The sequence below is a fragment of the Pyxicephalus adspersus genome, chromosome 6, assembly GCF_032062135.1.
Source record: "Pyxicephalus adspersus chromosome 6, UCB_Pads_2.0, whole genome shotgun sequence".
NCBI lineage: Eukaryota > Metazoa > Chordata > Amphibia > Anura > Pyxicephalidae > Pyxicephalus > Pyxicephalus adspersus.
In genome coordinates this window covers 59,354,736-59,372,813 of record NC_092863.1, presented here as the reverse complement: position 1 = coordinate 59,372,813, position 18,078 = coordinate 59,354,736, and the positions used below count along the sequence as shown (strand labels likewise).

General features: G+C 36.3%; 1 protein-coding gene across 1 annotated transcript in view; it reads right to left on the bottom strand.

Annotated features, from left to right (window-relative positions):
• Positions 1-18,078, bottom strand: part of LOC140333953 (uncharacterized) — a gene marked incomplete in the record, with an annotated part of 37,782 nt that overhangs the window by 17,529 nt on the left and 2,175 nt on the right. Inside the window, 10 exon segments of the mRNA XM_072415993.1 lie at positions 559-729; positions 846-981; positions 2,542-2,654; positions 3,708-3,800; positions 4,092-4,184; positions 6,567-6,741; positions 7,809-7,860; positions 8,471-8,581; positions 9,915-10,004; positions 16,407-16,470. Of these exon segments, the coding sequence (XP_072272094.1) occupies positions 559-729; positions 846-981; positions 2,542-2,654; positions 3,708-3,800; positions 4,092-4,184; positions 6,567-6,741; positions 7,809-7,860; positions 8,471-8,581; positions 9,915-10,004; positions 16,407-16,470 (1,098 nt within the window).

Genomic DNA, 18,078 nt, shown 5'->3' with positions numbered 1-18,078 from the left:
CCCACTATAACACTTCTCTAACTAGACAGTTGCTTAGGCCATCCCGTAGTGCTTAGATTATAGCCAAGGTAAGGGTCCTACAAGAATCACTTATCTAGTAAATGGTACATATGGATAAATAAATATACTAACAAACATAGCATACACCAATTACATAAAAGAAATCCAATACGGTCACTGCAGAGGTATTACACATTTTATATATAAAAATCATAATACATCAGTTACATAATTCTAAATTAAGTATGTATGGTCTTCTTACAAGAGCTATGTCATAATATGTATCAATGTTTGTTATAATGTACATACAGTCTGCTCAAAAAGTCAATGTGAAACTCGGTATAAATGACCCTTAGTATGTACAGCCTGCTAATAAAATCAATGCCAGGAACTGTATAAATAAATGTTCCTTAGAATGTATGGTCTGCTAACAAAAGCAAAGTCAAGTTCTGTAAAATTCTCTCTCTCTCTAAGCATGTACAGTCTACTTATATAAGCAATGTCAGGATCTGTATAAATGTCCTTTATGAAAACTATCAGCTGATTCTATGATCTCACCTCCTGTAGTTTCTCTATCTTGGCTCTGGCTGTCCTCTGTTCAGAGAACAGCTCTGATTTAGTGTTGGCAAGTTGTCGTTCCAGTTCTTGGCGCTCCATAAATGAAATACTGCCCTCCAAGTGTCTTATGCGTGCTCTCAACTCATCTCGTTCCGCAGTCAAGGAAGAGATCTTGTTAAAAGAAATGTAAAATCATTGAATTTCATTTTATCAGGAAGACCTCATTTATTTTATATATAACACCAAGTAAAAATAAACTGTATTTTTTTTACTTCAATAAATCATACCTCGTACTGATAGCTAGTTATCTGACCGCTGTGTGTGCTGGAACATTGCTGCCGTATAGATTCCAGTTCCAGCTCTAGTTCTTGCAGTTCCTTCATGTATTCACCACGTTTGTATTCCAGGATGACCAACTCTCTCCTGTAAAACAGCACATGAAACTGTATTTTATTACAATCATTTACTGATAAAGGGTAATTATAATATGTGGTAGTGTGCATTAAATAACAAAGGAATAAGAAAACAGACTACATGTAAAGCATACTATAACATGACAAAGAAGGTTATGGGCTCCCTGTCAGACATGGGAATGCAGAGACTGAAAGTGATAGGAGTTGACTACCTAGTAGTAAATGGTTAGAGGAGAAAGAAAGATGGATGGGAGCTTCTGAAGAACTGGGCAGGGAGAAAGTGTATAACCATTTTATAGGTGTGAAAAGTTTGACCGAAAATCAGGCAATTTAATTGTGGACAGATGGGAATCTATGTGTAGGTGAGGTGAAAAATAAATACATTATTTGTACAATTATAGGGCAGAGGTCGTAAGTATAAGAAAGTGGTCCTACTCAGGTCCTTAAAGTAAATGCAAGCTGTACTGAATATATACTGACAATGTGGGTTATGAGTTTACATATACTTTAATAAACACAGGACTGAAGATTTTGGATGGATGTGTGAACATCTATTGCATTACAAGAACATTGTGTTTTGTGAAACTTATTTTCTCACTCTCTCAGAAACATTCTTCCAAGCTTTTTTACAAAACCAACATTATGTCTCTTTAAAATCCCTATGGCTTTGTTTTACACTACACTTAATATCCAAAACTAAGGAAAAATAATGTTTTCTACTGATATCAATAGTCAAGATTTAATTTCAGTTTAAACTGATGCACCACTTACATACCAATATTGTAAAAATAATTATAGAAGCAATACAGCTCCTAGATTCATCCTGAAGTTGTTTTTTCCCATATATCCTATACCATTTATCTGTAGCCATTTGTCATACTATTTGTCATGATTGTCATACCAGTATGTACTGACCTTAGCTGCTCCATCTTCTCCTGAAATGTCTCTACTAGACATGATTAGTTCTTCAGCTTTACATACTCATACTAGACCTATGTTTAAATCATTTTCAATCCCTGTAAGATTGTACTTAATTAATCAATATTAATTAATTAGTAAATAATAATTAAATTAACTAACAGATATAGGTTGGACCCTAATTCAACCCTAGGTTAACACGGCTGCTTCTCCACAGATACAGTACCCATTTAGTACACTATCTGTATCCTCTTCTTTATGTGTATAACTGTTGTATAAATTCATCCTTATTTTACTTTGCAATACAATTCTCAAGGTTAGCTGTTCATCTGGGCTTTATATGTATTCGCTTATTGTTGTTTATTTTTGTTCTATGCATTTTCTATTGTGCAGTGACATGGAAGATAATAGTTATAGAAGATAATGGATACTTGTTATAACATAACACTCTTCCACAATTTTTTTAAGCCTGACACATGAGGTCTCTAAATGGCTACCTGATGGACAATACAGGATGACAAGTTGGGGAAATGTGTCCCTGGTACCTGAAGATGATAATATGATGAATGTTCACAGGCTGGACCAGCTGGGTCACCATGGTGTGCAGTAGAGGCAGAAGACAATATTTTTATTGCAATAATCATCCTATTACCTGAAGTCCTCTTCTGTGATTTGACTTTCCCTCAGATGTGTCTCCATTTTCATTACTTCTTTCTGAGTCGTTTCTAGCAAATCTCGCAGAGATTCCAGCTCATTACAAGTGTCCTATCACAAAATGGAGACATAGAATTTAAATTCTGCGTGTCATAATATGACATATCAGATAGAACACACAATCACATCTTAAAGTGGAAATCCATTTTCAACTTTTTTGGTAGTTTTGCATAGGGCAGTAAGGAAATAGAACACCTTAAAGTAGGAATCCAGGTTAAACTTTTTTTGTTAGTTTTGCATAGGGCAGTAAGGAAATAGAAAACCAATCAAGTTTTATTGGTAATTTGATATTTTGCAGATTAATAAATAGATTACATTGGTGATTTTGTTATTAGATGTTAACTGTTGTAATTAAAAAAGTTTACAACCTTTCAGGTCTTAATATTACATTTGTAAGGTGACTGTCTGTCTCCTGAAGGAAATGTTTTATAAAAGAAATTAGAGGATGCATGACTGTCATATCGATCTGAATATTCAATACAAGTATTCAGATAAACACTTCTGACATTCTGGATATTTGTGTTGGGTCAGTGACCAAAAAAGTACTGAAGCCAATGAGTCACCATGACAGTGGGACAGAAATATCAGCATTGACAGCACAGTATTGCTCTTATTAATGGTTCGATTTAGGCATATGTCACCTGATCTACCCAATGATGACCACATTAATATACAATAGCATATATACTGCCAGTGTGCAACCTCTACAGACATCACTTCACCAGCTAATCTGAGAGGACAGAATTGATTGCCTGACCTGGATTTTCAGGCCCTAACTGGATTGCTACCAGGTGTGTCTTTTCAATTAAAAAGATTTGTATATAACTGAAATAATGATGTTTATGTTATGCTTATTCAATATATAATTATATATTGAATAAGCATAACATAATGTACATAAGCATAACATAATAACATAATTATATATACTTATATATTAATTAATGATAAGATACTGACATAACATTTATTACTATGAACAGCTTTAGAATAAAGAATTTTGAATGACATTAATGACCACTGTTTAGCTATTTACAATATTTTACTATAGAAATATTTTTTATGACATGTATTATATTTTATAAATGTGCTTTGACAGAGAACCTTTTTCTGTTGCAGGACATCATTAAAATGCTGGTCAGCCTCCCGGTACTGAGCCTTCCGCTGGGCTAGTCTCTCCTCTTCAAATGTTACTTCCTGTGGATAGCGGCAAAAAAAAGATGTAGATACAAATCTGTGAAGTTATGTAGGCTTTAGAGAACTAGAAAAATCACTCATTCAAGACATATCTGTACTTTTTTTTTTAGCTGAGTTATATCCAGAACACGGAAGTTAGCAGATCTATAGCAATGAATTATTATATTAATACATTTTATGTCATATAATCCTAATATGCAGAATGCAGCCAACTGAATATGAATAAAAGAATTAGAAGATATTAGATTTACATATGTGACTTCCCACTTTCTACTAGCCATTTTTTCTTACCCGACGAAGTTTGGCAACAGTTCCCTCCAGGATTTCCCTCTCTGCTAAAAGTTTCTCTGTGATTCTCCTGTTCTGCACCTGCTCAGGGGAACACTGAAAAATAAAAGCAACAACCACAGCATTTTATGATAATATCATGATTGTTTATTTAGTAAATTCTCACTGTATTCTTGTATGTAGGAAATCCCATGGTATAAACTGACATTTAGCTGACTATGACTGCTCAGAAACAATGGCCCTCCAAGGCTGGAGAGGATACACTTTCATCAGTGAAGCTAGGAGATCCAGCACACCTGGAATGAATCTGGTATAGGATTGAAAACACTTGCTAGAAAATAGCAAATGGCTTTGAAGGAATCCATTCCAGGTTTGTTGGATCACCCAGCTCCACTGATGGAATCTGTTTCATTTTTTTAAAGCTGGCTATATTAAGTCTTGTGACTAAAGTGCTTGTAAAACAGCACTTATCACCTCACCACTAATCAGATTCTCACATTTATACCACTGCATAAGAAGTATGCCAAAGTTAATCAGAACGCTTGTTGGATACAGAGTTGAAAATAGATTAGGACAGAATAGGGTCCTAGGCAAAATAGCAGCTTTAGCACCCATTTTTTTAATTGACAATAATAAGGATTACAATATTAACAAAGGAAGCCTCCCTATCTGAATTGTCTATACGGGCAAGTATCTTTATTAGACACAATCTACCAACAATACATTTTCCCCTGTGATGTGATAGGCAAAAGAAAAGCTCTAATCCATTTTGCCTTTTTACAGGTTTACTTCACAAGCTTATAGCTGGGCCCCCTGGGCATCCACCAAAACCAAGGCTTCTGCATACACATGCTGGTGCATGATCCAGCTCTGTTGTTTAGAACAAGAAATGCAATATTTACATACTCAGTGATACTCACTAGTACATGTAAACTGATGGACTGCTGTCCAACATGCAGACTGGTAGACCTAAATTTGCAGCCCACAAGGCACTAGGGCAAAATTAGGTACATTTCTGCCTATGCCTGTATTCCCCCTGGCATTTCCCTATGAGCTTGTGATGTAGGTGCAAAAGAAGAAAAATCTCGGGATTTGCAAGGACAGTGTGAAGACAGAAATATGGAGAAACTGCAATGCCAAGGACAGAAGCCTACTCCTGTAGTTCATCGGCGTGTAAAGGAGTGGACAGTAATTTTTAAGGATATAGATGTAAAAGTGTTAATGCACTGGACCACTTTAGGCCTCCTTGATTGTTATTGAATAGAATTTTCATTTGTTCAGAAGAAGTCGGTAGGTCTGGAGTAATCTGCTTTAGCACTTCTGCGTACTAAGACATGTAACATAAGCAAAGTACAAAACATAAAGTAGTACCACTATTCGAAAGACTGAGCCAAATGAATTATTAGGAGTAATACAGCCGTACCAAACAGCCAGTGGGTTATGTATCTCTTCGGTCATGGTTTTCATGTGTATTTAACCGAAGAACCAATTTAATTCACAAAAGACTTGCAATATTGATAATTTCTCTAGCCAGTGAAGCAAGAGGTCTCCATTTACAAAAATATAAAGCTTGTCTCACCCTCAAATATTCTGCATACTTTTTATGGATTATGAACATGCCATTACTACAATAATTATCATGACAATAATTGTAAGAAATTACAGACAAATTCTAGGAGACCACAGAAATGATTATAGACACATTACAGGGAGCATATACTTATAAAAAATAATAAGTATAGACATCACTAAATGCACCCAGTAAATCTCAGTACTGTGCTAGTATATAATATATTTAGGTGTTTAAATCAGATTGAACAAGGGCACATTATCAGAAAACTTAAAATGTAAGGACAAGCCACCAGTGACAGTTGTCATTGGAACATATGTTATTGGGCATTGCTGTCAATACTAGGATGTCTTTCTGCTTTATGCCAATGTGGCATTAAAATTGCATTCATCAAAGCAAATTTGATTATGTATGATCTACAGACTTCTGAATGGTCACATGCAATTTGGTAGAGGAGGTATTGCAATGGCACTTTTTATGAATGAATATATGCTAACTAAAATTGTATGATTTATTCAGGATATAGAACTAGTAGTAGCTTTACAGCAGAGGTGGGCAACAGTTATTGTTAATTTATGTTAATTTTTTTTAAGCAATAAAAGTGTTTCCTACATTAATAAGAAACACATATCAGACGCAGACCGTCCATATAAATATGTGCCCCATTGTGGATTTACTCATTGTATTCATGTACAGACCTCAGAATGAGATTGACGTTCATGGTGGCTCTGGCATTTGCCCTCATATAGAGATTGATATGTGGACCTCATATTTCTTTACCATATCAACTTGCATTTAAGGAAAAAATGTGCATTAATGAAAATATTTTCTGGTCATTATAAAAAAAAGCTACACATGCACAGCAATAGAGATACTACAAGGTAATAGGGATGTTTTATCTGTTTTACCAAGAAATCACTAGGAGGGCACTTTGCATTGCGATCCCTGGACGAATCGGTTGACCTAAGCTGACTTGAGCTCCATCGTTTTGGGCTTTCACTCCTCCATTCTCTAGAGTTGAAAGTCCGATCAAGGTCTGTTTCATCTTCATCATCTGTGGACACCTTGCTAGACCCAGTATACCTGAAAAAATACAATGAGTTGAAGGGGAAATACATCTAAATTATTAATTGCCTCTGAAGCAATATAAAGTTTTAGGGAGTATATCTTCTACACATATTTGTCTTTATTTTACTAACACTTTTCCCAACAAACATGTCTAGTTATAATAGAAGTTATGTATGCCCCTCTATTTACCCACATATATGGAAACAATTCTTATGAACTTTTGCTTTGTCTATGTAGAGAAAGCAACATGTTTACTTAACTGCCACTCTACTAGCTGCACATACTTACCTTCCATTTGCTACCTAGCTACACAAAAAGAAATAATTAAAAACTTTGGGGTGGGAATTCTGTAACTCGCATCCCTTTCTCCCCACAATGGCAGCACTTTTGCTAGGTGACAGGTCACTTAGGCATTCACAGGAGTGGGAGGAAGTCCTCAACAGAGAAGCACTGGGCTTGGGCACTTTTGTCACCTAGATCAGTAAGCAGAATCTATACTAGTAGCTAATGGCCTTGAGAGGAGGTACTCCCTATTCACACCTCAATCATTGCGGGGCCCAATACAAAATAGGATATATTTTAGTGGCTGTTGGCCCTGAGTAAAGATATTCCCTATTCACTAGGGACCAAATACATATAATTTTTGTTGGTGGTTGGAGTAAAGACATCTCCTATTCAGACCTCAAACAGAGGAGAACCTGCAATTAGTGTCAAACTGACGATTATAAAGCTTTTTGCTTTCTTAGATTTGCAGAGCATATCTCCCAGATATAGATCGTTTACCTGATTACTGCTATTAACCCATTGATCGTCTTCTATTTCTTGCCTGATCAATGCTGCGTCCCAACTGTTCTGATCACCAATAGTGGGAAAAACTCTTTACATTATCAATGGTCAGAAAGATGGGGAGCAGAGTTCAATAAAAAGAACAGGAATTCCTGATATATGTTCAGTGAATACATGGATCAAACATAAATTGTCCCTTTTTTATTTATTAGACTAATGTTTGATTACATGTCCATATAGCAAGTAATGTCAGTCAGTCAGAATTTCTAGAATTTCAAAAATGATCAGAATCCTACCTTCCACAACCATCTTTTCCACGATGACTTCTTCTATTGCTGTGGCCAGGATCTGAGGGACAAAGTTGTGGATGAGTTTTTTTGTTCAACCTAACAAAATATAAATTGCTTAAACAGCACATTTTTGATCCTAGTTCAAATCCTGAAGTCTACATTTACAGTTACATTTACTTTTTCCTTAGAAATATTTGATATATCTGTCTCACCTGTATTATACTTTATGTGCCTTACTTTTTACAGTAGAACAGAAAAAAAGACGGCACTGTATGAATCAGTAACAATAATAAATACTTAAATGACTCCCAAATAAAAATAAAAGCTCTTCAGAAAAGGTTTATATGGCTTGCTACAGTATTCAGCACAATATAATTTTCTAACAGATTAACAATAAAACAGTCTACCAGTGTTTAAAATTGTGTGAGGCTGGATGGACAAAACTTTATATCCTTTGGCAAGTATATCAGCTGTGTATTAAACTTTTTGCCTGGAATTCAGCTTTAATTATATCAGATACTCAAACAGTCCAGAGCAATGTATGATTTAGGGTTTTAGCTGAGTTTATAACACCTTGCATTCAGAGTATTATTTTATTTTTTTGAATAGTCCCGATGCCTTTTAAATTCCACTTGAAATGAGCCCAGTAAATGTTTATAGTCTGTCACCTCTTTTGCTGCTGCTCAGGGCTTTACGAATGTGATCCCGCACCCTCTCGGTTGTCACCGAATCTAAATCACTGTCAACTGTGACTGCATCAAAATTCCTCAAAGGGATCCCTAGGGAAAAACAAAATAGCATTGTTTTTCAAAGGAATGACATGAATAAGCAAACTTCACTACCATTTACCAACTTCAAAAGTATATGTGACTGTGTGATACAGTTCAGCATTTACATTTACTGTTTCTTCAAACAGTGGGCCACAATAACATTCCTACACAGTATTCCCACAGTATGACATAAACTGCATTTTAAGTTTTAATAGGGAAACCTTTTATTATAGGACAAAACCCAAGCAATGTTTTTAACAAATCAGTGATCTGCTAAGGCTGTCCAAAACACAGTATTCAGAGATCTTGTGCAGCCAGACCTTGTACGCTTCTACATTGATCAGTGAGGAAAGGGGGGTACTTCCCAAATTCTGTGCTGTACAACTTCCTCTCTTTCTTCCAAAGCATTTTTGAAATGTGGTAGAACTGGAACCCTATAGTGTATGTATTTTTACAATATTCTCCTACATGACAAGTAGAGGTTTTTACATCAAAGGAACTAGGCTACAGTAAATCCCAGGGGAAAACTGAAATAATGGGCCTGACTTATTAAACCTCTCCAAGGCTGGAGAGGATACACTTTCACCAGTGAAGCTGGGTGATCCAGCAAACCTGGAGTCATTTACTATTTGTTAGCAAATGTTTTCAATCTTGGACAACATCCATTCCAGGTTTGCTGGATCACCCAGCTTCACTGACTGAAAGTGTTTCCTCTCCAGCCTTGGAGAGCTTTAATATTTTAGGCCTACCTGATCTTTATGCTACACTCCCTGTAGACATCAAAGGTGTTACTGAACACTGGCAGCAGTTTCAAACAAAAGGCAGGCAGAGGGTCAGAAGGTAAAGGCTTAGATAACAGTTCTCCATGTGACCTCCCTGCAGCCGATATTTCCATATTACTGGCATACAATTCTTTGTTCTACACTGTATGTCCGTATAGAAGTGGCCACAGTGGAATTGACATGGCTTTTGATCCCTCATATAGGAGTCACCAAACCTCACTCCAAATCCCCAGAGACTCGTAGTCATCAGGGGCAGTGCCTGGGAAATTACAACGCACATCTGTGCACTGGAGTGCCTAGGTACGTGCCCATACCAGGACATACCAGGAAGTAAACTGCTCATTTTCAGGTTGAAAACTGTAGTTATAAGGTAAAGCTTAGGAACAACATTTTAAAATTTTCTCTATACCAAAGAAAATATTAAATAATTTAGCTCAGTTCCACCTTAAATCTTTTTTCAGTTTTATTTGGAGTATACAGCTAATATTTAGGTTGTGTAAATGAATATGCAGCAATTTAAAACAACAAATATATTAAAACTGAAACATGTACACACATACCAGCCACATGTTTGTATACTGCAGAATTTGCATGGTTTTCATTCAGGGTAGAGTCTACATTGGTCTGATCAGTGACATCTTCATTTACACCTGAGAAAACATTTTAGAAAGCTTTACAGTGTAATTTACAATGCGCATAAAATCTATATGTAAAGGTAAATATGTTTTTTGGTTTTTAGACCCTGTTTTTGTCCATGCAGGGTTTACGTTTTCGATCACTGTCACTTAGACAGAAAGTGATAGAAAATTGGTCATTTTAGTAAGGGGAAATTGAACATTTTTGTAAGAGGAAATTGAACCTTCTGTGCTCTTTTTACAAACAGGGAATCCAATATTCACTGGTGGGAATCAATTACTGCCATTGAAACACATGGACCTGGAAGATTCCCATGAGTGAATGTTTGGGAAAATGTCTCATTCCCTGTTTTATAAACAGAGACCTTCGAGTTGTCATCAGAGCAATAGGTGAGAGAAAATCCTCCTTTTCAAATGATAACTTCGGGGAATTAAAATTTTGCTACCTAAAGCATACCTAAACTCACAATGTTCACTTTAAATAAAAGAGTAGACAACCCTTTTATGTTAAGTAAAAATTCTGTATGTTTGGTTTTTTTTTTAAGTGCAACACCTGGAGTGCCGGCCCGAAGACGGATACCGGCACGAAGCGGGACTCGATGGAAGAGACCTCTGGACCAATCGACTGTGTTGCAGAATTGAAGGTAAGTGTATTTTTTTTTGGTTTTGGACATTTTTGAGTTTAGTTCCTCTGTAAGAGAGAATTTGTTCTCATTTTTTTGTTATTACAGAAAGAAAAGAAGAAAAGACTTTAGCATAACAACAGACAATAAATTATTCAAACTTGCTTTGTTTATCCCTAATTGCTAGTAAAAAAAAATGATGATTTTTTACATTTTTGTTAAAAACATGGTAAATATGAGAGGGGTACGGGCACACACATTGCAGGGATATGGGGGGACACCATCACACCCAGAATGTATCAGATACAAACCATATCCCTTTTCTCTGTGTATGAACCTTATCTAGGTGAAAATCCATCATTGTCTGGTTACATAAACATTCTATCCTTGTTTTTGGGAATATCAAAAGCACCATTTTTAACTAAAATAAGACTAAAACTGTTTGGAAACTGAGCCAGAAATGTGACTATTTCAATCCCTGAAACTTTACCCTAAACATAAACCAAGACCCCTAAACTTCACCCTAAATATAAACCTAAACTCTTAAACTTCACTGTCAATCCAACCATAACCCTTACCTCATCTATAAAGCCCAGGAATAAATTTTATTATTTTAATGATAAATACTATTTTATAAAAATGACCACAGAGATACTATATTCAAACATATAATCACACAATCATGTAATTTTTAAAGCAGAGGCATTAATCATCAACCACTTTAGTATATTTTAAAATTCCAAATATTTTACAAGATTCTATGGTAAGACTGTGTCCAGTATAAGTAATAAGGAGTTTACAATGCTAGTAAACCTAAGTGTGCTAAGTGTCAGAACAAACTACATGTGCCTATATCACTTAGTGAGCACTCGTTTGTCTCTTCGAAAAGGAAAAGATATCTCCTGCAAGTAGGACACAAATAAGGTTTCTAGTGAAAGCATTACTTAATGCTTTTTTATGCACTAGGAAATCAGACTTGATCAAAAAAATGAAACATTTCCAGAGAACACCTATAATTGTTCAGTGACTAATATCTTCATTGTAACACCGATGGGTCTATTTATAAAGCAGTTAATCCGACATTCATTGAAAAATTCCCTGGTGGAGAATCATTTACTGCCACTGCAACACATGGATCTTGAAGATTCTCCACCAGGGAAGAATTGTGCACTGCCATTGAAATGCATTGACCTAGAAGATTCTCCAACAGGGAATTTCTCCATGAATCATTTACTGCTATTGAAATGCATGGACCTGGAAGATTATTCAACAGGGAATGTTTCAGTAAATGTCAAATTTAATGATTTATAAATAGATATAGTTTTCAAAAACACGAAGTTAAACTTTTTAGTTACTCACTATGTGTAGCTAAACCCCCCTTTTCACATTCACAAGCTTTGATGATAATTCCAAGACTTACTTAAACTAAATGCACCACTTGTATCTAGCTGGGAGTGTGATGGTTTGCTCTCTTCTTTGTTTTGTAAACCATCCATTCTATTGTAAGAAGACTTTTCACTAGGTATTAGTTTTTCCAGTGATTCATTTGTGTTCATCCTATAACTTGGGTAAGCAATGTTGCTATCTGTATGTAGATGACCTTCTTGCTTTGTCCTTTGACCTTCTTCTGCAGAGGATTTTTTGCTGTCTTCAGATCTTATGGTCCAAACCCCATCCAAAGTTTGAGAGGACAAGTCTTGTGTACAATTGATGTCCTTAAAAATATCTGTCTTTATGTGTTCATTGTGATCATTATATGTTTCCGAGGTCATACTATCTTTAGGAAAAAAGGAAGGTGTATCATACAAAGACAAATTAGGAACACAACCATGTTGCTTTGAATATTTATCCAACCTGCAATCAATCTCTTGATCTTCTCTGGCAGCCAAAAAGTCACTATTTACAGAGGAATGGCTGACAACAGAACCCCTCTTCTCCAAGCTGTGGATGCTGGAAGGCTCAGAAGTAGGGACTTGGCTAAGCCTTGAGATCTGTTCCCCCAGGGACTCTATGCTGTCTCTCCTGCTTCTAAGCTCAAGCGTAACTGTATCCTCCACACTAAGTGTAAGAGCAGCTTGCAAGTCATCTTCTAACTCCTCTTTGAACTGCTGCAAGATATCTTCCCTCCTTGCTGTATTCAGAGTGAAATTGTCCCCGGCGCTTTCACATAATGGAAGGGATAGAGACACATTTTCAGAGTCACCTTCCAAATGTCCTCTATTGGTTTCCTGTTCATCTTCCTGGTCCCCACCACATGCAATTGGTTCCACCATTCCTTGCTTGAACTTTACTGCAAAGTCCTCTGTGCATACACTCTCTGCAGAGTTGGCATCACTTTGGTACCCCTGGTTTTCTGCCTGCTCAGAGCCCAGGAGCTGTGCTAACCTCCATTTGTACTCATCTTTCTTAGTCTCAGTATCTCTCCTCTGTTCTCCAGATTGGGACTCCTGAGAGCTGACATCATGCCTTTGTTCCATATCTGCACAACAAATGGACAGGGCATAAAATAACAATTTGTTGTGTCCTTTATGTAAGGTACAATGTAAGATTCCTATCCATACACATGGTTCATTATCTCTGTTATGTCCGCCAAAACAAGTTGGGCAAAAAATATTCAAAAGTCTTCTGGAATTTGACATTTTGGTATTTTAAAAGATTGTTACTTTCTTTTTATTAACATCAAAAAGAGCTGTGTTTATATATATATATTCATCAATTCACCCTGCACTATTATCAGGTACCTGATTTACTTCAACAGGAATCAATATAAATATTTGTTTCAGTAGTATCTAGAGAGAGAGTTGATCCAATTTTGCTATATACCTACTGTACATAGTTCAGGTAGACTTAATGCTGATTCTTTTGGATACCAGGTAGCAGAGCCCCTCAGATGTGTGTTGTCAGAGGAGCAAATGCTGTCAGAGGCTGATGTCAGACAAAAATCTAACCATTAATTGAAATCTTTCTGGACAGTTTTGTGCACAAACATATGTGTCTGCGTCACCTGATTGTTACATGTTGAAGATGTGCAAGTGGGAAATGTAGCAGAAAAGAGTTACCTCCTTTCCCTAGCTTGACTAACGAGGAACATTTGACAATTATTACATACCTTTGCTAACAGAAGTGATATAGTTAAGAAACTATATCTTGATCTTTACTTTTGCCTTCCATAGCTATGAAGATTTACACTTATGTAATCCAAGCATACATGTTTGGAACAAAAAAGTACCAGTCAAATTTAAGTTGTTCAATCCATGTTCACCAAGCATGTCAATCGCCAGCTTGCTGCTTTCCAGAGTTCTGGTGCAACTTCAAAAAACATGTTTTATAGTTTTACACAGACAAGGCACACCAGGTTATGTAATATGGTTTAAAAAAATTATGATGTGTAGAAGCCCTTAGAGACATTTGAGAATTCACAGTTTAGTAATCTGACTAGAGCAAAATAAAATTAATTGGTTGCTATAGGTGGTTGCACTCCTTGCACTAAATTATTGAATAGGCCATAATGTATTTAAACATCTGCTATATATAGCACATCTCCGAAGCTATGCCAGCAGAATAAACTTCTGCAATCAAGAAGGTAAGTTTATTTTATGGCAATAGAGACAGGTGATAGGACAGTAAATTACACCTAAGCTTTAAATCTTTGCACACAATTGGTAGCCATGCCATGTCATTTTCCATGATAATGTTTCTTATGTCAGTACATCTCCAATACCAACCTCTTGTAAAATGCAGGTTTCTCAGGATGTTTAACCCCTTTATTTTTATCTATTTTGTTCTTACACTGGGCCAGATTTATTAAAGCTCTGCAAGGCTGGAGAAGATACACTTTCATCAGTGAAGCTGGCTGATCCAGCAAACCTGGAATGGATTTCCTGAAAGTAATTTGCTATTTGTTAGCACATGTCCCAGTTAGCATCAGCCAAAGTTTATTTCTTCTATTGTTGCCTTCAATTGAAGTTGTCACATTATTTATGAAGTATAGAGTATACACACAAACTGGACTATACAACAATAGATAAGCAGGGATCTGATCTCAACCTAAAATCTGACTTTGTCCTATCTTGTGGATGCCCCATTTTATTTCAACCTGTTTCCACCTTCTGCTGTTTTGCTGTCATTTGAGTAGACACTGCAGGAGTGCAGGAGGCAGGTACATACATCACAACTTCTTATCAGAGAGTCACCTCCAGTTCTTTTTTTTCTGATTATAGGTAATATATAATATGTTGAATTTTTGTATGATTGTCTGACTACCTGACCCAGCTTATGGTAGTACTTTTTGTCCTACCTTAACCTGTTTTGCAAGCTCCTTTCAAAGCAACACATTTCACCAGTCACCAATGGAACCTCTACCTGCTCATCCAGTAGCACTGTGACCCTGTATTTCCAGGTAAAACTTCACAGTTTTTGGCATACTATTTCTGGGTCATTGATAGATAAACTGTAAATAGTTTCTGCTTTTTAAAATTCACTAGGTATGTTTGAAACACTCCTTTAGACTTGTCTTTTATCCCCATGACCCCCAGACAGCATAATTAAATAAAGTAAGGCCAAAATATGCATGTTAACTTTTTCTTGGTTTCTTTCCACCTGTGGACAATTGTGGCTAAATTCAGCAAGAAACCATAGGGGTAAGAGGGAGTTTGGCATCTTAAGGGAAGACTCATTAAATAAAAAAAAAAAATACAAACTGGTTATTCACATAACGCAGGCTTTATGTGTCTCCCACAGGGCTTTCTGGCAGTAGTTATTTTACTAAAATAACACAAAACACACGGGGAGGCACTTGTATAAAATGGGAATCATTGCTTAGCTGTTTCAAGGGCAGCATGATGTCTACATACAGTGCTTTTATTTTAAAATCTCAATTATCGCACACACATTTTTGTTTTTTATACACCAGCATGAAAGCATTTTGAACAAACATAGGACAACCTGCATTAGTACTATGATTGTTTTTGTCAGGATGTCATTTTTATATAATATTGCAATAACTCCAGCCAGAACAGTTTCTTTTTAGGTTAATATTAGGGATTAGGACACAGATGCTGGATCTTTCTAGAGGATAAATAATTTGGGTTTTATGTAGTTGTAGATTTAGAGTACTGACTGGTTGGTCTTCTACAAGGGTGTTTGGTTAGGATTGTCATGATTTAAAATCTGGCAAAAAGGTGCAGATAAGGATTTAGCCTTCCCCTTCGCTTCCCACTCTTGTACACACATTCAATAATTGTCGTTGGAAAGGATCTTTTATTAAAAAGCTTTAATAAATCAGGGCCAAAGTTTTGATTCCAGATGTCAGACTCTCCACCAAGAACAGTAGGTTACACAGTAGTGACAATCACTAAAAAATACATCTCCTTACAGTTCACACTCCATACATACAATTATGAGGCTGTAGGCACAGATGTGAAAAGGAACTGTCAAATACACAAAAAAGTACATTTTTAAGGAACGGCTTAGGAACAATTAATGTTTCTAAGGGTTCCCCATAGCATAAAAAAATTCTTAATTTTTTGAGTTTAGTTCCACTTTAAATACTTTGCTCTGAAGGGTTGTAGTAAAGTCAGTTTATAAATGGTAATTAAAATAGATCCATGCTGTGCTATAATATTTATGAGAAATTCTATAAGAGGGTTGAAACTTTGTGCTGTAGTTATAAAACATTAAAAAACATTAAAAAAAAATAAAACATTTCTGTGTCAAAAAAACTGAAAATATAATGATTCAAAAAATGTAGCGATTGCCGACACAACAAAACAAAATATATAGTTAGGGGTCTCACCTTCTGCACTTGTGCCTTTATTATCATCAATTTTTCTCATAGAAGCCTTGAAATTGGAGCTTGACTGAAAAACAAATAGACAGATAAGTGGATTTCTCTTCTGGGAAGCAGAACTCTTTTACAATTTACAAAATTATGCAGAAAATGTCAGAACACATTACATTGTACAAGCAAAACAGGATAATATAAAAGAGGATTTTACACTGACTATCCTGAAGCTAAACAACTATATATATATATATATATATATATATATATATAAACATGTTACCATTTTTTTAAATGACTAAATAAGATCAACCAGACAGTATGGTAAACTGGCTATTAGGCTATTACATATTAGTAAATATTATTAAATAATAGATATTAGTAAATAAAAAGATGCATACAGGGAAAAGTGGGTGGACATGGCAACAGGTGGGTACATGTTCATTCTGAGCTCTAGCCACTTTCCCAGGAAACCCTAAAACTAGCCAACAAATGCCCATTTGATCTCTAGGCCGAGATGCTGGAATGCCAGCTTTGATCGGGCAGTGAATGGGGCATAGATTACCTGTTTGGGAATGAGCTAATGATTCTTTCATAGCTTTAAGATCCTATTTGCCATGGATCGTTTGGGCCAAGTGAGCTGCATAACTTTTCTGCAGGCCATGGGATGCGAGGGGCAGCTCGACTGTCTTTCTTCCTCCATGTTTTGGCCTCCTTAGACTGGTCAGCCGACTGACACCCTAGGTTCAACACTTGCATGCATGTATGCAATATCTCTGAAACTTTGAAACTGCTGGCTTTAATACAGACCCCAATTACCAGAGCAGACATACTAGACCTTAATGTTAACATGAAGTTACCCACTGTGCATACATATGGAATATGATAAATGCTAACGTCACAGAGAGAAAAGAGGCTTTGAAGTTGGTACCCTCAGGCCTAGTTGACAGAACAACCTAATTGGAGAGGGAAAGGGACTCTTACTCCTAACAATAGACGTCTTTACATCTTTCAGTGGGTTATATTTAAAATACATCATATCGGAACAATATACGGCTGTGGGGGATACACTGGCCCTGGCTTGAATTGGAGCAATTTTCTAGACATTGACTTTTTCCCAATGGATAATTGGCTGTACCTCCTTTCTGCACCTACTCATACAGTGGTCCCAGCATTTCTCCCTTAAAAGCAACAGCAGTTATGGACTCCCAACGTTTGCACTGGGGCTCTAATTCAATGTAAAGTGTTTCCAGTGGTTATAGAAACCAGGTTTGCCAATTGGTCCCTCTGCACTTGGTGATGTACCTCATGGTTTTCACCTAATTAATATTCTGGAATATATTCCATCAAGATACCCCATTGATGTCACTGACATCATCAGTAGAGTCCTCTGCAGTTTCTACTTTGTTCCACTGTGGCTTTGCATGCTCATTTTCAGGCATGGGCAAACTACAGCCTGTGGGCCATATACAGCTTATTGGACTTTCTAATCTGAACTGTCAATTATTGGTACAATATTGTACACTGGCAAAAAGGGGAGACCAAGAACACTGTTCCCACTACAATTGGATATATTTTTAATGTTGTGCTTTACTTTTAGGTAGTGGCTTTTAAACTTAATAATACCAGTTCATACACTCTCCATCTATTTGATACTGGCCCCTGAGCCTAAAAGTTTGCCCAC